The sequence below is a fragment of the Callithrix jacchus genome, chromosome 3 (genome assembly GCF_049354715.1).
Source record: "Callithrix jacchus isolate 240 chromosome 3, calJac240_pri, whole genome shotgun sequence".
NCBI classification, from domain to species: Eukaryota; Metazoa; Chordata; class Mammalia; order Primates; family Cebidae; genus Callithrix; species Callithrix jacchus.
This window is the reverse complement of record NC_133504.1, coordinates 144466212-144491833: the sequence shown is the minus strand read 5'-3', so window position 1 is coordinate 144491833 and position 25622 is coordinate 144466212. Positions and strand designations below refer to the sequence as shown.

General features: G+C 41.1%; 1 protein-coding gene across 5 annotated transcripts in view; it reads left to right on the top strand.

Annotated features, from left to right (window-relative positions):
• Positions 1-781: 781 nt before the first annotated feature.
• The window catches only part of SPATA18 (spermatogenesis associated 18), a 44106-nt gene continuing 19265 nt past the window's right edge, over positions 782-25622 (top strand). For 4 of the 5 annotated variants that reach the window (XR_618649.5, XM_008993353.5, XM_008993350.5 and 1 more), the window contains exons 1-6: positions 782-1070; positions 13840-13945; positions 14061-14176; positions 15501-15613; positions 22468-22563; positions 24198-24437. Coding sequence is in view for 4 of the 5 variants with exons in the window: in XM_008993353.5 (XP_008991601.4) it covers positions 984-1070; positions 13840-13945; positions 14061-14176; positions 15501-15613; positions 22468-22563; positions 24198-24437 (758 nt within the window). In the remaining variant the exon portion in view is untranslated. Of the gene's footprint in view, positions 1071-7380; positions 7464-13839; positions 13946-14060; positions 14177-15500; positions 15614-22467; positions 22564-24197; positions 24438-25622 lie in introns of those variants that run through there. The other variant, XM_035293721.3, reaches the window with a different exon arrangement.

Below are 25622 nucleotides of genomic sequence, written 5' to 3'. Positions count from 1 at the left end.
ATCACAAAGTCCCAATTAGAGAATTCAGAATTCAATGAAGCTTTAGAGCTTCAATGACTCTAAAAAAAATACTAAAATATATACTGCCAAATCTTATCCAACCTGAGGGATTAACTTTAATTTGTGAACATCCTGGAACATCTATTGACTCGGGTACGCTCCCAGTGGGTCAGGGAACAAAGCAAAAACTAGAAGCAGGAAGTATTGAAATTTTAGATACAAGTTGCATACAGGTAAACCCTAGACGCTACAAATGAAGAATTTAAGGAATGAAAGGCGGAAGAATAAAGACGCCAGAGTTGTGCTTCTGAAAGCCTAGCCCCAAACTTCTATGGAGACTTAACTTCTGCTTTTCTGAACACGCGTTGGCACCCAGAGCCCTGGCTAGGGAAGAATGCTGTAGGCTCCCTGCTGCCCTCCAGCCCGCGCGACGGCGTGTCTCAGCCCACCCAGGGGGCGCGCAGCTGTCATCTGAAGTCTCGGCGCTCTCCAGCCCCTGACCCAGCGCCGAGTCTCAGTGACTTTGGCGCCCTCGCCCTCGGCCAGCAGCAGCAGCAGCAGTAGGAGGAGGAAGAGCAGCAGCAGCAGCAGGAGCAGCGTCATGGCGCGCTCAAGCAGGGAGGGCGGCCTGGCGGCGGGGGCTTGGGGGAGCAGTGAGGGCGGGGCGGCGCGGGCGTTGCCACGACGCGGGCCGAGCGCGTCCCTGGCAGCCAACCCATCCACGTCAAGGTTTGTTTAATAATCGCCAGGGTATTTATGGCCCGGCTGGGGCGGCGGCTAGGGAGCCAGGAGACCGGGCGGGTCGGCCCGGCTTCCCGAATCGGCCAGGTCCGACCCAAGGGGGAAGATGGAAACACCTGCCACGCTCTGAGCCCCTGCGGAAGAGAACACCCTTCCCGTCATATCATCCCACCGTCCTGCGGAGGCCACCGCCTGGTCCCCCCAAGTCTCCTTTTCCTAGGGGTCGAGCGGAACAGTGAGCGATGGCGGAAAACCTGAAGAGACTGGTCTCGAACGAAGCTTTACGAACATTGCAGGAAAAGGTAGACTGCTGGCTGAAGGAGTACAACGTGAGTCTGGGTGAAAAACCCCCGGGGCTCGCCCTCCGGTAGGTTCCCGCACAGCCCTCGGAGGTGATTTCTTAGGGCTGGAGTCGCTGGCCGCTTTGCAAAGCCGCGGTTGTGATTCCTAATCCGGTCCTCAGCCTTTGACCGGGATCGCGGGGCAAAGAAGGACACGTGTGCAGGTGCCCTGGTCTCCGAGCTGCGCCGGGCGACGCGGGGGTGGGGCGGCAGGCGAAGCGCAACACTAGGCGGCGGATACTAGAGAGTGCTTCTAATTAGTGGTAACTAAGGACGCCGGCGCCCTAGCAACAGGTCAGCGGTGCAGTAGCGGCTGGTCTGGTGGCGCAGGCCCCTCTTTCCCATAGTCCTCACCAGCGCAGTCCACACCACCTCCTTCTCCAACCCCGAATTATTTTTTTTTACTACAACCCTCTCCTGCCCACGGTTGTACCAGAATGGATTTGTATAAAGTCACACCCAGGGGTTATTTACCCGGAAGTCAGCGAAACGGACACTTGTTAAAGTTGAGGTTTTCAGTTGTGTGCTGGGGGGGCCTGGCAATTGAGGCACAGTTCCAACACCAGGGCGGATTCAGGCCTTTTGCCCAGGCATTTGTGAGAAACCAATATTCTGTCACCAAACCCATGAGCACTTTTCAAATCTCATTAATCCCTACCCCCACCCCGGCTCCCCAAAAATTCCCCCCTCCCCAAAATAGAACTCTGAGTGTTGAATTTGCTTTACATTCGTTCAGTACGTCTTAAATAGGGATTTCCCTTCTCATATAGTAAGGAGCTGTCAGGCAAAAAGAACTGTGGACCGGGAATTATCCCCCCTTGTTTCTACTTTTAGATCTGCATAGAACTAGCTGAATGACAGGGTCAAATTATTTTACTTCTCTGGGTCTCAATACTTCATCTGTGAAACAGCAGAGATTGGTCTAGATGATATGTAAATTTCCTGTTCAGATTTCAAGTTTTTGAGTCTAGATTGCTTGTTTCTGAGATCCTACCTGTCATGAGGTCCTTGGGTTTCCCTATTCACCCTTTATCCAGGGCTGCTGAAGAGGTGGGGAGCTCAAAGAACGGCTACAGCTTTCTCCTTAGCCTTCCTTTCTAGTGCTTCCTGTTCAATCTCTTTGCTTCCTTTTGAAGAACCAGCACGGACTATTCCTTCTCCATTAGAATTCTGGAGAGTTAAAATGACATCTTTATCACAAAAGACTTGGGTTCTTCCCGTTAATTTAAAAAGTATCCGTTATCTAGTCTCAGGAGATTGAGCATAAGAAATCCTAACACATATACAGTATCACTTCCCCCCCAGTGGCCTAACGTCTGAATTAAAAAAAAAACCACCTTGTTGTTTGTCACAATGTTTACAAATAACACTAGTATTCCTCTGGAACTAATAAAGTATAATTTTAGAACCCCCCTGTAAATGACGAAAAGTGCCTTAGTTTATTACATTTTTCTGTCTTGAGAACATCCCATTCTCTACTCTTGTTAAAACCATTTTCATCCAGCAGCTCCCTTCATCTCTCTACAATAGAGGCTTCACTCACAACCACCAGTGTTTTTCATACCTTGTGGCCATTCCCCAGGCTCCATCATTTCTCTTGAGTTGGCTGGCATCTTTATCACACTGGAATGTTGACACCTGTATTCTTCTCCTCTACTCCTGCTTCATCTCTTACATGTATGTTGATGAATCTTATTTCTATGAGACGTGTTCTCATCTGAGCTCTCACTTTTCCAACTACACATTGGACATCTTTCAATAGTGAATGCTATTGTCATCTCAAAGTCAAATCTGTACAAAATGGAATTGAGCCTCTCTCATGCCCCAACCACAGGCCTCTTTTCTAACTAATCTTCATTGTTCTATACTATACTCCCTTTCACCATCATAATCTGTTGGTTCTAACTTCAAAGTTCATACAGAATCTGAACATTTTTCACCACCCCCACTGCCACCTTTCTCCATCCTTGATCTTCTTTCACCTGGATCATTACAAAAATAACAACCTAAAGAGACTTTTCTAAATGTCAAGTCATATCAAGTTATCAAGTTACTCTTTTTGCAAGACACTCCAAACTTCAGAAAAAGCCAAAGCTCTTACAGTGACCTTCAAAGTCCTACACAATTGTGCCCCTTTAACTTTATCTGTTACTCTCTCTCTTGCTTAGCCCTCTCCAGCAGTATCAGCCTTCTTGCTCTTCTTAGAGCCTGCTGACCAATATAACTTTATATGATTATGGACAGGTTCTATATTTGCATTGTCCAATGTGGTGACTATTGACTTGAAATATGGCGAGTGCACACTGAACAATGGAATTTTAAATTTGACTTAAGTCCAACATAAATTCAGATAGCCACATGTGGCTCATGGCTACTATCTCAGACAGCACAGTTCCATAGATGCCAGACAAGCTTTTGCTTCAAAGCATTTTGCACTGTTTTCTCTGCCTGGAAACCTTTTCACCTGTTGATATTTGAGTGCGGTAGTAACATCCTCTCTTTCTTCCTAAAAGGCGTTGCTTAACTGTCACCTTCTCAGAGAGGCTCACCTGACCATCATATTTACAACTGCAATCTCCTCTTCTCTTAGCACGTACTATCTTCTCTGCTTTAGTTCTTCCATAGTAACTGCATCTTCTAATTTTTACTTATCTACTCATTTATTTTGGTGATCACCAGTCCCCTCTCCCCCTCCACTGGAATGTAAACTCCAGGGATTTCTGCTGTATTCCTGGCACTTAGAACAATGCTTAGCACCTAGCAGCTACTCAACAAATACTTAATGATTTAATTAATGCCAGACACTAAGTTTCTTCAACTAATTTCTTTTCTTAAAACCTTATATCAGGTGTAGAATTAAAAATGATCCCCACATATCTTTAATTTGACCTTTATTAAAATTGAATTGAAACTGGAAGCCACAATGTCCAATTTGGAGCACAAGTGAGAAAATGCAGGTATTCCCAACAATAAGTGTTTGTGTAGCTAAAGAGAGAATGAGAAAAATCTCTAAACCACTTATCATAAAATGTGAGTTAAACCTAAACTTATTCTGTATCTTGCCATCTATATTTTTGGTTCTGGTCAATTGCTAAGTGTTTCCCTGTAATACTGCAAGGTTATCTTATTAGTCCAGGGACTTTTGACTTGATACTTTAAGATGAATATTCATAGTAGCAAACTACAATTGTTAAAACGTTGGTTGTAGAAAACTACATTTGTTTATTAAAACCTAGACATTACGTTTGCTATCAAAGGTAGATTTTGCCGACCATGACCACATTGGTTTAGTTCTAATGAACACAAGTCAAATAAAAGGCCACATGTACTCTTTCAGAATTAGGAAACTGATTAAAGCAATGCCCATGGGAAAAAGTTGTTTTCAAGGAAAATAAATGAATGACTTAGATAATTCTAAAACACAATACAAAATTTTGATTTTATTTTCTTTCTTTCTTTCTTTCTTTTTTGAGACGGAGTTTCGCTCTTGTTACCCAGGCTGGAGTGCAGTGGCGCAATCTCAGCTCACGGCAACCTCCGCCTCCTGGGTTCAGGCAATTCTCCTCCCTCAGCCTCCTGAGTAGCTGGGATTACAGGCACGCGCCATCATGCCCAGCTCATTTTTTGTTTATTTTTTAGTAGAGATGGGGTTTCACCATGTTGACCAGGATGGTCTCGATCTCTTGACCTTGTGATCCACCCGCCTCGGCCTCCCAAAGTGCTGGGATTACAGGCTTGAGCCACCGCGCCCAGCCGATTTTATTTTCAATAGCCATTATTTGGACTAACTGTTAGAACTAAAAACATAGTTTTGCTTCTCAGTTTTTCTCACATGATTTTCTTCTTCTTCCTTCCCATCACCTCCACCTTCATCTGACCATCGCCAGGATTTCATGTATAACATTTTAGCTGTGCTTCATGATCTGTTTCATTGTATCCTCTATATGATATCAAAGAGACAGTACATTTTCAAAAAACATAATCTTCTGCCCCAAAGCCGTTGTTATTTACTTGCTGGCATTTTTTTTTTTTTAATCCTAGCATTCTTTTTTTTCTTTTTTGAGATGGAGTTTCCTTCTTGTTACCCAGGCTGGAGTGCAATGGCACGATCTCGGCTCACCGCAACCTCTGCCTCCTGGGTTCAGGCAATTCTCCTGCCTCAGCCTCCTGAGTAGCTGGGATTACAGGCACGTGCCACCATGCCCAGCTAATTTTTGTATTTTTAGTAGAGACGGGGTTTCACCATGTTGACCAGGATGGTCTCGATCTCTTGACCTTGTGATCCACCCACCTCGGCCTCTCAAAGTGCTGGGATTACAGGAGTGAGCCACTGTGCCCGGCCCTATCCTAGCATTCTTTTGTGTCATAGGAAAAACCATGTATCAATTGATAAAAACTTCAAGAATGGATATTTTTCAAACACCTTAGAGAAAAAAAAAATTACTAAAAACAACAAACCTTGCCAACTAATTTTCTTTTAGTCGTTAAAGTGATGCTGAATGAATCCCAAGAGTTGATGAGGACTTTGCCTTTAGAACTTTGATTCAACTGGAAGTTCAGGGACAGCTTGGTGTGAACACATGACTTTCAGAAAGTTTTCCTCCTCTGTGGTTGTTAAGAATGTTGGTGAGAGAGCCATCAAGAATCCCTTCTTCTGCCAGTGTGGTGGTTTACCCCTGTAATCCCAGCACTTTGGGAGGCCAAGGCAGGCAGATCACTTGAGGTTAGGAGTTTGAGACCAGCCTGGCCAACATGGGGAAGTCCTATCTTTACTAAAAAATACAAAAATTAGCCGGGTGTGGTGTAAATTGCCTGTAATCCCAGATACTTGGGAGGCTGAGGCAGGAGAATCGCTTGAGCCCAGGAGGCAGAGGTTGCAGTGAGCCAAGATTGCACCACTGCATTCCAGCCTGGGTGAAAAAAAATTGTTCAACCAAGAACGAAGTCAATTATCAAAAGCTTAATAATTCATTCAACACATGGTTACAGAGCTTTTTTTGTAGTGTCCATTCATTCATTCATTCATTCAACATTTTTCAGAGCTTATGGTGTGCCTGTTTATGCTAGGTACTGGGAATAGGCATGTGAACTGCATCTTAATGATGAACGTCTAACTAGAGAAGAGGAGAAAGGATAGAGAGAATGGCAGCAGGGAGGCATGAAAAAGCCGGCAGATTTTGAGGGGGGGCTATGAATAGTTCAAGGCAGGGAGTGGAAGTGAGATGAGGCTGAGCAGGTAGGGTGGTTGGGGCCAGATGGTGAAGAACCTTGGTGTTGTGACAGGGAGTTCAGACTTTATCTTGAGGGAAATGGGGAGAAACTGAAAGCATTATGCATCAAGGAGGCATGTTTGGATTGTGTTTTAGAAAGGTTGTTCTAGTTGTCCCATGATGGGGAAATTGGAAACTCTAGGAATAATATATGGGGCTGGGTGACACTTTAGGCAAGAAATAATATGACCCGACATTTCATAAACTAGACTAGCACGTTTAGTAAACAAAGTCAAAGATTCTAAGAATGGCCTTTAAGTGAACATAAGAGTATGCTGTCCCAAATGCCCCAAATTTATCATGCAGTGTTGGTGTGGTTTTCTCAATCATCTCTTCAAAAGGCTGAAATAACCTTATGTACAGAACTGAATTCTGGCTACCTAATTACTCTATAGAGATGTTATCCATTCTCATCACCTCTACCTTAATCTGGCCATCACCACCATTTCATGTGTAACATTTTAGCAGTGCTAAAAAATTACCATTCCTGTTGGTTTATAGTGACATTAATATAAATCATAATTTCAAAGTCAACATTCCTTTCACTGTGAACATAAGTGAAGAGAAATTGACCTTACATCATTAACTATACCTGGAGGAGGTCGACTCTGAGCGGAATCCCTCCTTCTTGAGATGCTTTTGTTTTCCCTGAGTCCTGTTGATTACGGAGTTGATCTGGGATAGATACTTGGAGATTTGATGTTTTCTAAATATAATCTACATACTTACAGTAGCAAGTGGTAAAAACTCACTATACTGTGATAACCCATCCCCAAGATAGGATGAGATTATATATATTTTAAGTAAAATAGTGGACATCAGAACATTACATTCTATTCATAGAAGCTTTTGATTATTTAATATGTGAGTGGGATGGTGGAGGGGGCTGGTAATGCAATAAGACTTCCTCAGACATTAGTCTTCTCGTGTTCTAGAAATCTGAACTAGCAAGTGAAAACAGTATATTAAGTATCAACACATAGAAAGGGGATCTTAAAGAGGTGTCTCATCTGTTTGTTTTAGAATCATCTTTGTGAGTGAGGGATTATAGACTGCCTCCATGCTGAAATATGCCTGATTCCTAACTCAAAAGGTTGTTGTAGTTGCTATGGTGAGTTCAAACAGACTCCCTGCCCTCCTTCACACCTCCTCCTTAGTCAACATACTTCTACATTCTTGAGGATTCAATCTGATTGGTAACTTTATAGAGAACATATTTCTTCCCTTTAGGACCTTCGTCTCTTTACTTGCCAGACCAAGATGCAGTAATGAATAAAACCCTGCACCTTGGTGTCTCAACAGAATGGAGATTTCTCTCTTATTCACCTGAAGTCTGATGGCAGCTCTCCACCACCACTAACTCAGTTTCAGTCTCTCTATCTTGTAGAGCTGCCATCCTGGAAGGTCTCCGGGGGAGAGAGAGCGAAAAGCTTGCGCTGCCCTTAAATCCCACACACTACTCAGACTCATCGTTCCTTGGTCAGAATTAATTGTAACTGGCTCCAATCTAATCGTAAGAGAGCCTGAGAAATGGGGCAGAGCGGGGGACTGTGGAATTTTATCTGGTGCTACCCCTTTCACCACCGTTACCAATAATGAAGTTATAACTCCAAAAGAAATTGCCAAGTGATGAATGCAGGGGGTATTTTTAACAGAGAGACTGTCATCTTTTTAAACTTGACTTTTCTTATTTTCATTTTCGACACATTTGTTAATGTAAATATTATCATTGCTTAATACTTAAAACGATTAAATAATTAAAGAAATCCAATAGGATTATTAACTGTGGGTCCTGACACTATAAAATCTAGCGGAAAAGCCTGAATAGAAGCTTTGCTAAGTTGTTGGGGATTCATAAGCCTACCTTTTCTGATGTCTAAAATTCAGTATTTCGGTTAGAAAACTTTGTGGTTTAGGTAGTGGTGTTGTGATAAGGTCAGCCACAGTGTAGAAGAGAGGACCAGTTTTACGAACTAGGCCTGCTGAAAAAGCTGCCCACATATGGGACTGCTGCCTTCCTGGAGGAACTATTGTAGCCTGTTATAACCAGCATACAAAGAGCCCTTGAAAGCTTTCAAAGTACAGTACTCTTCATCCTTTATTGCCTTTAAACTTTGTTTTAAAAACCCCTGTGAATTAAGCATGTTTTATTTTATTTTCTGCATTATATGGATGAAAAAACCAAACCTCAGGAGAGCAGCTTACCTGTCCAAGGTGTCTTTTGGTTAGAAGGGGTGGAACTTAGATTTGAAACTAGGTCTTTTGGATGCCAGTTTATTCTCTCAGCTCCTACAGAGGAAAGGAGGGTACAAAAAAATCCCATTTATCTGTAGTGTCCATTTCCTGCCATCCTCTTCCAAACCCCCCATCCCAACCATGCATACAGATCCTGAACAGTAAAAAAATATGGTCAAAATTAGACCTTTGTTTTCCATGTGTTAATTTTCATGGCCAGTTAGAAAAGGCTGAAAATTCCTTCTCTTCTGTCTAGTGTCAAGATACTTATTAGCTGATTCATCTTTTTTCCTTACTCATTTATGAATTCTCTACTTGGCAGAATAGGAATGACATTTTTTTGGGGGGATGTAAAATGAGTCTTTTTAGAAATAAAAAAGTCAGTTAAACCATTTAATATTGTAATAGCATTTATATTTTAAAGGAATATTGATGGATTTTTAAAAAATAAGACTAATAAATCCTTTCATATTCTTTTTTTTTCTTTTAGAGAGAAAAAAATAATGAATGAATTTAATGATCAATTCCAAATATACAGTACAGGGAAGGTAGAATGAGTAAGAAAAAAATCATATTTTCTTTCCCCTTTAACGCTAAACCATATTATTCAAAATGTGTTTCAAAATACTTAGATCATCAAATCCCAGTAACTACCTTAAATATTCGCTAAGAAAATATTCAAGCAGCAGAAATCCATTGTGAGACACCATCTAGGGAGAATAGCTACACTGCTATATGTATTAACTTAGTCTCCAATATTTAGCAAGTTTGTTTAAAAATTACTATTCCTGTAGGTTTATAGTGACATTAATATAAATCTATAATTTCAAAGTCAACATTCCTTTCTCTGTGAACCTAAGACTTCTTAAAAAATAGTTGTGGGTTGGGGTACAATAATGACAATGACTGTGGCTGCTGGGCATGTTCAAAGCCTAAAAGACTGGCAGGCTTAGAAAGGAATAAACTATATATTAAATATATACATGCTCAGCCTACTACTGTTCCCCACATTTTTGCTGTACATTCTTGTCTCAAAGTCTGGTATAAATTATTCCCTTAAATTTGAAAAAAGGATGAACACATTTTCATCTTCATTTCAAAACAGCCCTTTTAAATAAAAAAGAAGTTACTCATGTTTGTTAAATTTGTTCAAAAGATGGATTTAAATACCTTCTTCACGACATGTACAAATTTTTTACCCTTAGTGCCTCATTACCATCAGTTTGGCAATAAGACCTCCAGTGTTTTATCAAAAACAGCATTCGATAGATTATACGATTGTTAAATCTGCATTTGAATCATTCTTAACATACTGAATTATAACAAAGTCCAAAAAATGTATGACTACTCATCATCACCCTTGGAACTTATGAATTATTGCACATCATCTTACATGTGTATATAATTAAACACATTTATGGGGAGGGGGTGTAAAATAAATACTATCCATATTTCTTCAATTCTATGTAATGCTGCCTAGATGGACATGCCATCTGAAGGTCCTACAGGCCCCTTCACTTGTTCAAACCCAAACTCAGGATCATCCCTCTCATACTTCTTGCTCCTTTCTAAACTCCCTGAACTTCTTAGGTAATGCTGGAATCAGTGGGACCTTGACTGGCACAGATGTAATTTGGGGCTGGGAAAGACCTTTGGGGGACCGTTGGTGTGTCATGTCTACAGCCTCCAGCATCTCTCAGCCAGATGGTTATACCCATCTACCTCCCTACCAGACTCACTCTGTAACCCAAATTCTATCTGGACTGCTTTTGTCAGAGAGATTTTCATAACATGCGAAGCAAATGTGAACGTATCATACCCACCTTTCTCTATTGCATCCTTAGACATTTTGATGATGGAATAAAGCCTAAGACCCTTAATGTGGCAAGTCGAGTCTTCCAAACTTGGTCTCTTGACCCTGTACTCACTTCCCCCTACTATGTCTTGGTACTTTCTGTTCTTTTGAAATGCCCTTCTCTCTTACCCTTCACCCTTCACCAGAGCTTATTTTGCTGCTCCTCTAGCTTGTTATCCACACAGGACACTTAACATAAACTCTACCGTAATTATTTATCCCCTATGTGCCTCTTGTTCTCCATCTTACTTCCCCATCTAATTAGTTCATTGACTGCAGTCAACTTTTTTTTTCTTTTAAGTATAGCTTTGTTTCCTGAGCTTTGTTTCCAAGGCCTTCCATATAATAGGAGCTCAACGATTTATGAATGAATAAATCTGGAGAGTCTGTGCTCTGGAGACAGTATAATTAGTCCATATCTTTGCTCTGTTTGTCTTGTGTGGGTATGTGGGTATGTGTTTACTAGAATAATGTGACCCTATTGCAACTTGACTATTGTGCAATGCTTTGTGTTTAGAAGTTGCAACGTGTTGTAACATGTCTTGAGAAGGGGAACTGTGTGATACAGGCTATTCTCTCCTGTTATTTAAGTTGTGTTTAAAAACTCATTTGACCAGTGTTCCTCTGGGTACCCACTATGTACCAGGCACTGGGCATGGCATAGTAACAGATAGGAATGATACCGTAATAATGCTTCTAATTATTGTGTACCTCTTTTATGCTAGGCTATGCTCATGAGATCAACTACCTCCTAAACAGGAGGAAACAGAGCCTCATATTTAAATGTCTTTTCTAAGGGAATGCAGCTGATAAGTTGAGAACCAGATTTGGAACAAAGGTTATTCCTAAACCACTGGCACCTTTCAGTACTGCATGCTACCTCATAGGTGCCAACTGATGGACACTGTCTGTGTCTCAGGTGTTGGACATGTATTATTTTGATTTAATTCTAATGCTAGGCAAGGCATTGCTATCCCCATTCTATGGGAAAGGAATGGTCTCAGAAAGGTTAAGTAACTTGTGCAGGGTCACACAGAATTGTGGCAAGTGACAGGGCTGAGATACTTAGGTTTGCTTGACTCCCAAGCTCATTCTCACTTAGCACATGGACTGATCTAGTCAGAAGGCGAAAGGCTTGTAAGCGGGTAATTGAAGTTCAGTGTTATAAGTGCAGATATAAAATGGCCAGGGCAAGGAGCCGCTGGATTAGTCAGGAAGGAATGGAGATAGCTGTTCAGGCTCTGGGTTTTAAATGCTCTATCATGTTAACATTAGGTTGTTAAACCATTCATTCATCAACTGCTGTTTGGACCCTTCAATTTGCTAGGATACTAGTGGCAATAGATACAAACATGAGAAAAGCAAGGTCATTTTAAAAAAGAATTCATGATCTTTTTGGGAGGAGAGGTTAGAAGGACAAGATGGAGAAAAAATGGCTACAGGAGAAATCAATGCTACAACAAAATTAGTCATCAGGTAGCATTTACCGAGCATGGAAAGTAAACCAGCGGCCCTCTCAGTTACAAGCCCATCCCATCCAAACTCCATGCCACGCCTGAAAGGCTCTCCAGGTCAACCTGCTCTGCCAACCTGCCCTGACCTTCTTTGCCTCTGCCACATTGACAAATGTTTTGTCATCAAGGTTGCCAAACTTGTTCCTGCCTCAGCACCTTTGTCCTTGATATTCCCACTGCCTGGCATACCCTTTCCCTACTGCTGTGCTTTCCTGAATCTTATAATCCAGGAATGCTCAAGGGTCCCCTCCACAGAGCGGCCTTCCCTGGATGCCCTCCCCATTCACTCGTGGTTGCATTGGAAGCCAGGCTGCTGGGGTTCCAATCTCAGCACTGACAATTTACTAGCTGGGTAGCCATGAGCCAGTTACTTAACCTTTCTGTGCCTCAGCTGTCTCATCTAAAATGGAAATGCTAGTTCTTCTATCTCCTAGCGTAGCAGTGCGAGGATTAATTGAGTTATATATGTAAAGCACTCATAGAGCCTGGCATGTAGGAGAGAGAGAATCAATCCAAAGTGAGTGAATCATCTCACTGACATGCTTCCATCCAACACATAATGAGTCTGAATAAGGGTGCTGTAGAATGCAGGGTTGGGAATACAACTAACAGGACAGGCCCAGTCTCTGTCCTCAAGGAGCTTCCTGCCTGTCTGAACTGTTTCCTTGGTTGATGCAGATGTGCATTTGACTTGCAAACTTTTGCCTAGAGATCATCTCAACTTTTCCTCTTCCTTCTAGTTTCTATCCTTTTTGTACCCTGTTTTCTGTTCTGGGATTTGTGTGTCCAGGAGGCACCGAGGACCTTATTGCACCCTTAGGTGACACAAAAATTGATGCATTTTTACACCCACGTGATGTTTGCTACGTAGTTGTTTCCCTTCTTCTAGTGTTGGAGTCAGCTAGAGGTTTGGCTAATGCTGAAATGGTAGAATCTTTAAAAGGAATGATGAAAGCAGAATAATAGCTGTAAGGTTCACTTCTTGGACTCCTCCTGTTCTGTTCTCATTGCTTAGAGTATGGAACAACTGGAGCCACCTCTTTTTCCAAGTCTGGCTAATTTCGTCTTGGCCTAGATTTCACTTCCTCTTGGAAGCCTTCTCAGACTTTCCAATGGACTCTTGGGTAGAGCTTGCACTCATTTGTGTAGGTAAGACTTATTCCACTGCAGGGTAACTGGCTGTTCATCTGTCTGCCCCACGAGTCTGCAAATGCCAAGTCCCTTATATCCTCAACCCAGCAATACCTTCTTGCTGTTAAGAAGTAATGTTCTCGATGCACATATAATAGATACATATTGAATGTATACAGAGGACAGCAACCAATAAAGCAGATAAATTCGGCAGTGATTTGTATTGTCTTACCACAGGTCTCTTTACTTTTTAAATGTATTTTTGTATGGTTTTACTGAGTAGGATTATTGCTATAAAAAACCACATGCAAGTCTCAGTGGCTTAACACACACAAACCAACTTTCTCAACCATGTGACAATTCAATGCAAGCATTCAGTCAGCAGCCTTGCAAATCTTGTGGCTCCTCCATCCCTTATGCCCCCAGCATCCTCTCTTGGCTCTTCTGCATTCAGCTGGCAGATGGGAAAAGAAAAAAAGTTGTTCAAGAGGTTTCCGTCTGGGCCAGGCCCCAGGCATGTATCATTTCCCATCCAGTTAGCCAGAACTCAGTTACACAGCCATACAAACTGCTAGGGAAACTGAGGAAAGTGGTCTAGTTGTGTGTTCGGGAGGAAAGGGAAATAGGTTTTGATGACTATACAGAGCATACGAGAGCTAGGCAGCTTTTGGGTCAAGAGAGGCCCTGGTGTTCCTGCAGTGGTCCCCAGAGTGAAGGAATTGCCCTGTTGATGTACTCTTTTGCTCTTGCAGACAAACACCTGTGATCAAAATCTAAACCACTGCCTTGAACTCATTGAGCAAGTTGCCAAGGTGCAGGGACAACTCTTTGGGATCCTCACAACAGCAGCCCAAGAAGGTGAGAATGGCCTGTACTTTCCCTCCCAGCTCTCCTTTCCTTTCTCTTCCTGGTGCTCTTTGACTGTGGGTGCGGTTGGGTTTCTCTTGCTGACCTGCTGTGTGTATTCTTTTAGGAGGACATAATGATGGCGTGGAAACAATCAAGTCACGGCTTTTGCCTTGGCTGGAGGCTTCCTTTACAGCTGCTTCCCTGGGAAAACCTGTTGACAGCAAGGTCCCCTCTCTGCAGGTGGGAGTGCTGAGAGATAATCCTTGACTTCATTAAGAGTGAGATAAAATGAATCAGAAACCTCTAAGAGAAGAGAAGGACTTAACTCTGGTAGACTGACAAAAGAGTGTCACAATTTGTGATGGATATTGGTGGTTTCCATAGATGGTGTTAGTTTTTGAACAGGTGGAAATTAGATCGGAAAGAGGGAGCCCATACCTTGCTAAAGGCATCTGCATCATTACATCTGGGCAACCAAAACATCTGTTACTTTACTTTTAAACATTTATGTGGATTCACCTATAATCATTTCTAAAATGGAAGCATTTAGAAAGCATTTATTCTGTTCTGAGAAAACCAAACATCGCATGTTCTCACTCATAAGTGGGAGTTGAACAATGAGAACACATGGACACAGGGAGGGGGACAACACACACCAGGGCCTGCTGGGGGGTTGTGGGGTGGGGGTGATGAGGGGAGGGAGAGCCTTAGGACAAATAGCTAATGCATGCCAGGCTTAAAACCTAGGTGACAGGTGGATAGGTGCAGCAAACCACCATGGCACACATACACCTATGTGACAAACCTGCAAGTTTTGCATGTGTATCCCAGAACCTAAAGTAAAAAATAATAATAATAAAAAGAAAACATTTAGTGTGTTCTGAGCAAGAGCCTTATAATATAGGGGCTGAAGGATCCCTGCTTGGAGATCACTGAGCAGAAAACCAGTTCCTCTTTTATGGCTCTGGGTAGGTATCTAAGTGTTTCTGCCTCAATTTCCTTATTTGCTGAATGGGGCCGATGGTTTTGCTGACCTAATAGGGTCATTTGTGAGAATTAAATGTGATAAGCACCCTAAACAAGTTGCACAGGGCCTGGCATATGTTAAGTACTTTATAGACTTAAGTTGTTGTTATGTAAATTCTTTTTTCCCTGAGAATTTTTGGATGCTCCTCAGATTTTTACCCTCTGTGGGTGTTATTCTAGGTATAGAGATGTAGAATGATGTTTCAAAATCTTTTTGGATATTGAGGTATAAATTATATTCAGTGAAATCCATAGATTGCTGTTTTGACAAATGCATATACCTGTGTAAACTCACATCCCTGTCGGAATATCAGACATCTCCATCACTCCAGAGCTTTTCTTACACCTTCCCCAGAGCAACCATCCCCTGATTTTTATCACTCTAAATTAATTTTGTCTGCACAAGAACTTCATGTGCTTGGAGCTGGACATTATGTGTTCTTTTGAGTTGGACTGTTTTTTTCCCCGAATTCCTCTATGCTATTTCATGTATTCAGACTGTGTTTTTTTTGGTGTGTGTGTGTGTCTATCTTTCCAGGACACGTTTGACAGGGAGAGACGTAAAGATCCCAGTCGTCAGGATTGGGATGCACAACAATTAGATGCTAATTTGAACTCAACCTGGAGTCAACTCAGCCAGGTTCAAGACAAGTAAGAGGAATGCAAGTTATCTTTTTCCAAAAAGAATTGTTTTCAATTTAATTAAGTTTTAAATTTTAAAGGAGAATAATGGCTCATGTGAAATGTGGGCATTTGCAAATAAGTAATATGATTGTGTGTGTGTCTGTGTATGACAGAGAGAGAGAGAGAGGGTTTAGAGTCTGCGGATTTGGGGACAGTATATCTGTATTATGATACCTGGTCCAGGAGACCTGTCCATTACACTCATTTAGGGGAGTATGTGTGCCTCTCTGAATCTGAGAGAGTCAGTTCTTTTAAGAAAGGAAGAATTCAAGACTTTGGAATAGCTATTAGGTAGAAAAATATATTTTTAAAAAGTTAAATGCCAGGCAACAACAGATATCAGATGCATGTTAAGGGCAGGGCCAGGTAGCAAGCTTAGGGAATCACTGCAAAGAAAATTGCAGACTTTGGGTTTGTCCCTGAGGAAGGTAACAAAAACGTATGAAACTGTGTTTGACATACCTAACAAAAATCCATCAATGGGAGTTCGTCCTACCCCAGCACTGCTTCATTGCTGACATAGTGGGACAGAAAGGAAGCTGTTTTTTAAAAAATTAATAGCTAGTTAAGGCTTGGGCTGGAATAATGTGTGGTGCTCTGCCTTGTTCTCTGACATTTCCTTTTATCTAAGGAAAAAAATTTTTATTGATTTAATTTTGCCTGATTATAAAACTAATACCCATTTATTTCTCAAAATGCAAACAATAAAAATATGATGCAAATCACCTGTTTTCTTGTCCCCATTAACATTTTAGTATATTTTGCTCCAGACATTTTTTTGTGCCTGCACCTCTACACACACCCATTCATTTTTCCAATTGGAGTCATAATCAATGAGCTGTTATATACCTGAAGCACTCAAAATTTATAAATGTAATATGCAAAAAGCATAAAATCTTCTACGGTTTATTTCAAGTAATGTCAGCTCATTTTGGAGGATCCTTCAATATGCCACTTCAAGGTCACACAGTCATTTCTGGTTTATCGTAGTCCATTTTCTCTAAACATTCAGTTCATTCCAAGTACAAACATGCATTAAGAGCCTGTTTTTGGCCCCTCATGGGGTCTCCTTTCCCCTCATCCTTCCTAGGGAAGGGATGCTTGCATATTCTCCTGGTGATGGACGTGAGGAGTTTTCGTTCTTGTACTGCCCTCTGGGTTCTTGCTGGCCTTGGTTTCATCTAGGCACTAGTGTCTTGTGCTGATGGGTCCTGAGTTGTGCATGTCTGGTCTGGTTAGGTTTCCTGGGACATTAGCTAGCAACTGCTGCAGATGACCCTCCACTTTCCTCTAGCTGTGAGGAAGTGCATCAAGACTTCACTGGTTCTTGATGGCTGTTGGCACCAATAAGGGCCAGGGTTTCCCACTTCTCTGTCTGTTTCAGTGACACTGTTGTTACCTGTAAGGGGCACCATGGGTCAAGAAACTTAATGCATGCTTAAAAAAAACTTTTCATTTGAAAAAAATGTCAAACACAGCAAATCTTCTAGAATAGCACTAAAAGTATCCAATACCCTTTCATATAACTTTGGCCCTATTTGCTTTATCATTTATGGGTGCCTTCGCTCTCTGTATGTATTCTCTCCCTCAACCATTTGAAAGTTGCATCCATGAAGGTGCTTGACACTTTCCCCTGGATTTCTTAGTTTAGTTTTTTATTTTTATTTTTATGTTATTTCACTAGATTTTGGGGAACAAGTGGTATTTGGTTACATGGATAAATTCTTTAGTGGTGATTTCTGAGATTTTGGTGCACCTGTCACCTGAGTGGTGTACACTATAGTCAACGTGCAGTCTTTTATGCCTCACCCTCTTCCACACCTTTCCCTCCAAGTCCCCAAAGTCGATTATATTATTCTTATGCCCTTGCATCCTCATAGCTTAGCTCTCACTTTTAAGTAAGGACATATGATATTTGGTTTTCCATTCCTGAGTTACTTCACTTAGAATAATGGCTGCCAGCTCCATCCAGGTTGCTGCAAAGGCCATCATTTCATTTCGTTTTATGGCTGAATAGTATTTCATGGTGTATATATACCACATTTTCTTTATCCACTAATTAGCTGATGTGCATTTAGGTTGGTTCCATATCTCTGCAATTGCGAATTGTGCTGCTATAGACATGCATGTGCATGCGTCTTTTCCATATAATGGCTTCTTTTTCATTGGGTAGGTACACAGTAGTGGGATTACTGAATCAAATGGTAGTTCTACTTTTAGTTCTCTCAGGAATCTCCATACTGTTTTCAATAGTGGTTGTACATTCCCACCAGCAGTATAAAAGTGTTCCCTTTTTCTCCACATCCATGCCAACATCTATTATTTTTTGATTTTTTAATTATGACAATTCTTGCAGGAGTAAGATGGTATTGCATTGTGATTTAAATTTGTATTTTCCTGATAATTAGTGATTTTAAGCATTTTTAAAATATGTGTATTGGTGTATTGGCTGTTTGTATATCTTCTTTTGAGGGTTGTCTATTCATGTCTTTTGCCCACTTTTTAATGGGATTAATTGTTTTTTCTTGCTGATTTTTTTTGAGTTCCTTGTAGATTTCAGATATTAGTCCTTTGTCAGATGCATAGTTTGCAAATATTTTCTCCCATTCTGTGGGTTCTCTGTTTACTCTGCTGAGCAGAAATTTTCGTTTCTTCGTTTCTTGTGCTGTGCAGAAGCTTTTTAATTAGGTTCCATTTATTTATTTTGGTTTTTGTTGGATTTGCTTTTGGGTTCTTAGGCATGAATTCTTTGCCTAAACCACTATCTAACAGAGTTTCCAATGTTATCTTCTAGAATTTTTATGGTTTCAGCTCTTAGATGTAAGTCTTTGATCCATATTGAGTTGATTTTTTGCATAAGGTGAGAGGTTTCAGTTTCATTCTTTCATATGTGGCTTCCCAGTTTTCCTAGGACCATTTGTTGAATAGGGTGTCCTTTCTCCACTTTGTTTAGTTTTAACCCACCTGTGGTTCTTATTCTATTTTTAAATTTAAGGTACGACTAAAAGAATTTGTTCTCCACATTCTGTGGTAACCAACTCTCTCTTCCTTCCCTTACATTGCCTCCTTGTCTCTTAAGCTGGGGTGCTGCTGACTATGGAATGAATGGCCCACCCAAGGAGGTTCCCTTTGTCTAATCTTGTGGAGACTGGTTTGGTTCTGACTTGGTTCCAAAAAGCAAATTCCAATAACTATGGCCTAATGGCCACAACTCTGCACAGGTTTGATGAAACCCCAGGCAAGGGAAGACTTCTAGATTTTATACCTGGATTCTGGTTATGAATCTTGCTTTTCCTTCTCTCCTATATACAATCTATCAGATTGTCCAACTGAAACTGCCCCCTAAACTTTCACACTTGCCCCTTTCTTTCTATTCTGCCACAGCTGCCCTGGTTCAAGCCTCTGATATCTCTTTCTTGAACCAATTGCCTTCCTTCTAACTGGCTTCCCCACTTCAATTTTTGCTCAACCACCATCCATTTTTCACTTAGCAAATATATATATATTTTTATTGTATTAAGTCATCCTTCTGATTGAAAGCAGTTTCCTCCTTTTAAAAATATTACATCATATTTTATTTTAAGTTCTGGGATACACGTGCAGGATGTGCAGGTTTGTTACACAGGTAAACATGTGCCATGGTGGTTTGCTGCACAGATTATCCCATCACCTAGGTATTAAGCCCCACATACATTAGCTATTTTTCTGATGCTCTCCTTCCTCCCAACTCCCAACATGCCCCAGTGTATATTGTTTTCCTCCCTGTGTTCTCATTGTCAGCTCCCACTTATGAGTGAGAACATGCAGTGTTTGGTTTTTTGTTCCTGTGTTAGTTTGCTGAGGATAATGGCTTCCAGCTTCATCCATTTCCCTGAAAAGGACATGAACTCATTCTTTTTTTGGCTGCAGAGTATTCCATGGTGCATATATACCACATTTTCTTTATCCAGTCTATCACTGATGGCATTTGGATTGATTCCATGTCTTTGCTATTGTGAAGAGTGCCGCAGTAAACATACATGTATCTATAATAGAATTATTTATATTCCTTTGGGTATATCAAATGATATTTTTGGTTATAGATCCTTGAGGAATCACCACACTGTCTTCCACAATGGTTGAACTGATTTACATTCCCACTCACAGTGTGAAAAAGTTCCTATTTCTCTGCAGCCTTGCCAGCATCTGTTGTTTCTTGACTTTTTAATAATCACCATTCTGACTGGCATGAGATGGTGTCTCTCTGTAGTTTTGATTTGCATTTCTCTAATAATTAGTGATATTGAGCTTGTTTTTATATGTTTATTGGCCGCATAAATGTCTTCTCTTGAGAAGCATCTCTTCATGTCCTTTGCCCACTTTTTGATGGAGTTGTTTGGTGTTTTTTCTTATAAGCTTGTTTAAGTGGTCTCTTCCTTTTATACTTAGAAAAAAATTCTAAATTTCTCCTGCGGGCTCTCATAGCACCCCTCTTGTTTTTCTGCTCCAGTGTCATTTCATGTCACTTTCCCCCGGCCCAGTCTACTCTCTACTTCCTAACCTTGAGGACTTTGCCTGTGCTCTTCCACTACCTGAAAGAACTTTCCAGTCTTCCACTGGCTCTTTGCCTGCCTGGCTCTTTATTATCCTCCAAGTCTCAGCTTAAATGTGACTTTCTCAGAGTCCTTCTGTGGCTACCATACGTTAAAAGGTCTCTCTTCTCACCTTTAATTCTCTTTCATGGTGATCTACTTTTCTCATAATAGCACTCATGAGAAAAGTTAGAGAGTGAAGTCACAACTGGGGACTTAAAAAATAAACTTGCTTGCGTATTTATGATCTATCACCCTGACTAGCCTGAAGATCCAAAGGGCTACTGTCTTGCATTGCTGTCTGACACTGTTGTATCTCTAGTACTGAGCATCATGCCTGGCTCAGAGTAAGTCCTCGATAATCTGCTCAATGAATGAACAGATATGCAGCAAAACATTTCAATAGAATTCCAGCCTGATTAAAACAATTCTTGGCATATGAATGTACTTTTCTTTCTTCTCTCTGTATGTCATCCACACATGTGAAGTCAGCATGTGTGTTTGCTTGTATGTGCATGCGCTAGAATGTGTTAGGAGAAAAATACCCAAGTTCTTCATTCCTGCTTGTATTTTCCTTCTTTTCTTGGCCCGTTTTCTACAGTTCATTTTCTCTTGATATAAATGTTCATTTTCCCATATTTACTTTAAAAAACCCATTACATCTTTATATTTGAATTAAATCATACTAGTTTCCTTTCAATCTCCAATAGCCATATTATGAAGTTAATGCTACTGTGGCCTTCTTTTCATCTTTAGACATTTCATTCATTCATTCATTTCTCATAAAAAAAATATACTGTGTGCCAGGCACTGTTTAGGTGTCGGGGGTAGAGATGAATAAAATAAAATCATTCTCCTCAAATAGTTTAGAGTGTGAATGCAATGACGCAAATGTGAATGGAGCTCAGAGAATGGGAGACAAGCTTCGTTTCGGAGAGTTGGGGATAGTGTGTGGAAGGCCCTTGCTGAGTGGGCATTTATTAGGGGAGGAAGCAGGTGGGGGATAGGATCTCTGGGATTGACAGTGCTGTTAGCACATTATTTCTCAGTCTGCTTCACTCTCTAAGTGAAAATCCCAGTGTTTTGCCTTCCACTGTTCTTCCATCCAGAGGGAAGGAGAAAGGCTGGTGTGAGTTTGATAGGCAGTTGCACTCTCTTAGCCTCAGGAAAAGTGCTGTGATCTCTCGCAGGGTCAGAGAAGTCAAGAAGACTTTGTCAACTCAAGTCTCACTGTTCTGGGGCAACTTTATTGAGGACCATTGGTCTTCATTCAATATCATCCATCTCACTTCCTTTTTTCTATTTGAGACATGCTCTCACTCTTGTCACCCAGGCTGGAGTGCAGAGGCACAATCATAGCTCACTGCAGCTTCAAACTCCTAGTCTGAAGAGATTCTCCCACCTCAGCCTCCTAAGTAGCTGGGACTACAGGTACACATCACCATGCCTGACTAATTTTATTTTTATTTTTATAGAGACAAGGTCTCACTATATTGCATAGGCTGGTCTTGAACTCCTGAGCTCAAGAGATCCTCCTGCCTTGGCTTCCCAAAGTGTTGGAATTACAGACGTGAGCCACTGCACCCAGCTTCACTTATTTTAAATTAGATAGACTTAAATAATAAGATTTATAATGATTTGTCTACCATGAAGGAGATTTGAAACTAACTATGACAGAGATACAGAGAAAACTCAGAGAATTTGTGCTCAATAAGAGGTAAAGCCAGAGGCAGGAAGACGTGAGTAGCTGATAGTCAAGGGTGATTGTGAGGACTTTATAGGTGAGGATGTTATTATTATGATTATTTTTAATATTTAGGAAGTCTGCAGCTCCACAGTGCAAAGTAATGAATATCAATGTTTGGTATATTGTAGAAAAATGGAGATTTTGTAGAGAGAAGCAACCTGGGGCTTTGCTGCAATGAGAGCAAATGAATTAGGAGGTTGAGAAGGAGAAATTGAACAGGTTTCTTTGTCCTTTATTTTCTAATACTAATAGTCTTTTGGGGGCAGTAGCTCTATAGTTTCCTAGTGTTTGACATTTGAGCAAAGGATGTTAGCATGTTTTTGCATACAAGTCCACCACAATATTTCCAACATAACCTGATTGAATGCAGATGTCTTTTAACTTGATCTTACTTATGTTGAATTTATGTCATAGACCAAAATTTCCTAAGTGAGCCTCTGCCTTGATTTAGAAAGTCTGCCAATTTTGAAAAATCTGTCTTTAGTTACTGATTTCTCTTACAGTCTGGCTGAAACGGAAAAGAATCTTGAAGAAACCAAGAACAGATCGGCCATATCCCTTTTGGCTGCAGAGGAGGAAATAAATCAGCTAAAAAAGCAGTAAGAAAAAAATTTACAGGATTATTGCAGCCTAAATCATTGAACTTAGGTTTTTTGTGCTCCATTACAACATGAAAGAATCTGTTCACCATCAGAGAGAAAAGGCAGAAGTATTTTTATTAATTATATTTATATTTAGTACAAAAATATTGCTTATCTACTATGGAAAACTTCCAAAGTACAACATGGTATAAAGGAATATAAAAACCCTTTCATAATTCCAGAACCAGTGATTGTTACTATATTACATTCTCTCCAATCAATGTATTAAAAATAGAGCTGAGACTACAGAATAAAGTATGTAAGTATATAATTCTGGATCCTAACTTTTCACCTGACATTGTTTTCCTCTATCACTAAGAAAAACATACTGCAGAAGTTAGTTTTAAATAGGTTCATCATGTTCCATCATCTGGGTATTTCCCTCATATTGAATATTTACTTGTATACTAATTTTTAACATTGGAAATAATATTGGGATAACTTTTGTAGAAAATCTCAGTTGAATTATGAGATTATTCCTTAAAGATGAACTTCTAGAAGGGGAAAATAAACATTGATCTTTTAAGGTTATGCCTTTCTGGATTTTAATTTTGATCCCCCTCCCAAAAGAGTAAGTGGGAGGTGTATTTTACACACACACACACACACACACACACGCCTTTTGATTATCCTTAGAGGTGTTCCAGTTCTGATTTTGTTAGGAACACCCATAGATCTTACCTAGGAACACTGTTCTGTTTTCTACTTCTGTCTTCCCCCTCCCCATCATTTTAATCTTGAATTTCCTATTTGTTGTCCTTTCTCAAATCCATCAATCATATTACTCATCAATTTCCTATAGCTCCGATTTTGTTCCTATTTGTAGTGCAGCTTTTCCTTCCATTACATCTTCAGCTTCTTTGCATCTTCTTAATCTCATTAACTTCCTTATCTTATTAATCTTACCTTTTCAGCTTACACCCTTGTCATTTTCATCACAGCATATTCTCTTCTTATGGCTTTTGCTCTTGTTTTATGGTGGCCATGCCTCTTTGTATCTTAATGAGGATGCCAATTTTATTTCTAAAGACTTTTTTTGTGTGTTTTTTCTACATTATTTTCATAGGTTCACACTTTCAGCTAGTGTTTTGGATGTTATTCAATTTCCATTATAGTTTTCTCTCATATTCCAACTCTTCAGAGAATCAAAGATTCTAATTAATATTAAATATTCCAAGTAATATATTAAAAATAGAGTTGAGACTATTCAGAGAATTAAAGAACTAGTGAGGGTAGGAGATTATATTTTAGACCAGCTTCCTGAATAGCTTTTGGAGGGCAAATGTTTTCAGAGTTTTGTGCAGTTAAGATCTGTCCAACGTGGGACAGTATGACTCTGGGCCCACTGTTCTGCATGAGTGTCCTTTCTTTAGGAACTTTTCCCTATGCAATCTGCAGACATGGAGTGGCACCCTGACCCTGTCTGTTCTGCTCCTTGCTAATTTGTTTTCCATCAGAGTTTCCCAAAGCAATAATGGCAGGCTGAGTAGAGTAGCGTCTGTGGTTAAGCATCCCAATTGCTGCTTATTGCCTTTTCCTTCCCTCACTCTCTTCTCTCTTCCCTTTCTCTGCCTTCTCTCTTTGCTGTTCAGGCTTAAATCTCTTCAAGCCCAGGAGGAGGCTCGCCACAGAAACACAGATCACAGGAGCTCAGAGAGGAAGCCAGGGGAGCCTCGGAGCTCAGAGCAGCAGAGGTCTGAACAGAGGAGCTCAGTCAAGCGGAACGCAGAGCGGCGGGACACAGAAGCCACATCCGATTATGAGAAACCGCTCCAAAACCTGAAGGAGGAGAGAGCTGTTCTGTCTGCTGAGAAATCTGGACTCCAGGGAAGGTCAGACAAACTCGAAGTTCTTCTCATTTAAGCTTTTTTTTTTTTTTGATGAGTTAAGGGGCTGGGGGGAATAAGTAAAATGATACCCTGAACCAAAACCTCACCAATCTGGCAAGGGATTGTTTTCTTAACTGCCCCCCTTCCAGAGAGAAAATACTTCCTGGCTTGCCAGGACTGGGACACTAATTTAACTTTGGGCTGTGAGATATGTGGAAGGAAAGTTCTTTTCTTTTTTTTTTTTTTAGACGGAATGCTGCTCTGTCGCCCAGGCTGGAGTGCAGTGGCACGATCTCCACTCACTGCAACCTCCGCCTCCTGGGTTCAAGCAATTCTCTCCGCCTCAGCCTCCGAGTAGCTGGGATTACAGGCGCACACCACTATGTCCAGCTAATTTTGTTTGTATTTTTAGTAGAGATGGGGTTTTGCCATGTTGGCCAGGCTGGTCTCGAATCCCCCTGCATTGGCCTCCCAAAACTAGGATTATAGGCATGAGCCACCATGCCCGACCATAAGGAAAGTTTTTTGGCTTGAAACCAGATTTGTGTGGGCCTGTGGTACAAGAGGTAGTACCCACGTGGAAAGAATACTCTGTAATATGAGGGTTATTTTCTCTAAGGCCTGGGAGGCCTCTCCCTAGGGATGCTGTCCATTTTACTGCAGGGATGCTGTCTCTCTCTCTCCAGGGATACTGTCCATTTTATTGCAGGGATGCTGTCTCTCTCTCTCCAGGGATGCTGTCCATTTTATTGCAGGGATGCTGTCCATTTTACTGCAGGGATGCTGTCTCTCTCTCTCCAGGGATACTGTCCATTTTATTGCAGGGATGCTGTCTCTCTCTCCAGGGATGCTGTCCATTTTACTACCGGGATGCTGTCTCTCTCTCCAGGGATGCTGTCCATTTTACTGCAGGGATGCTGTCTCTCTCTCTCCAGGGATGCTGTCCATTTTACTGCAGGGATGCTGTCTCTCTCTCTCTCCAGGGATACTGTCCATTTTACTGCAGGGATGCCGTCTCTCTCTCCAGGGATGCTGTCCATTTTACTGCAGGGCATTTCCTTTTTATATCTGACTTTGATGGCATGTGTAAGTGAAGTGTTCTTTTGAAATCCCTTTGTACTGATGCACAGATGTTAAGACAAGTCATCAAGTAAGGACAAAGTAGATGTTTCTCTGGAGTCTCTGCAT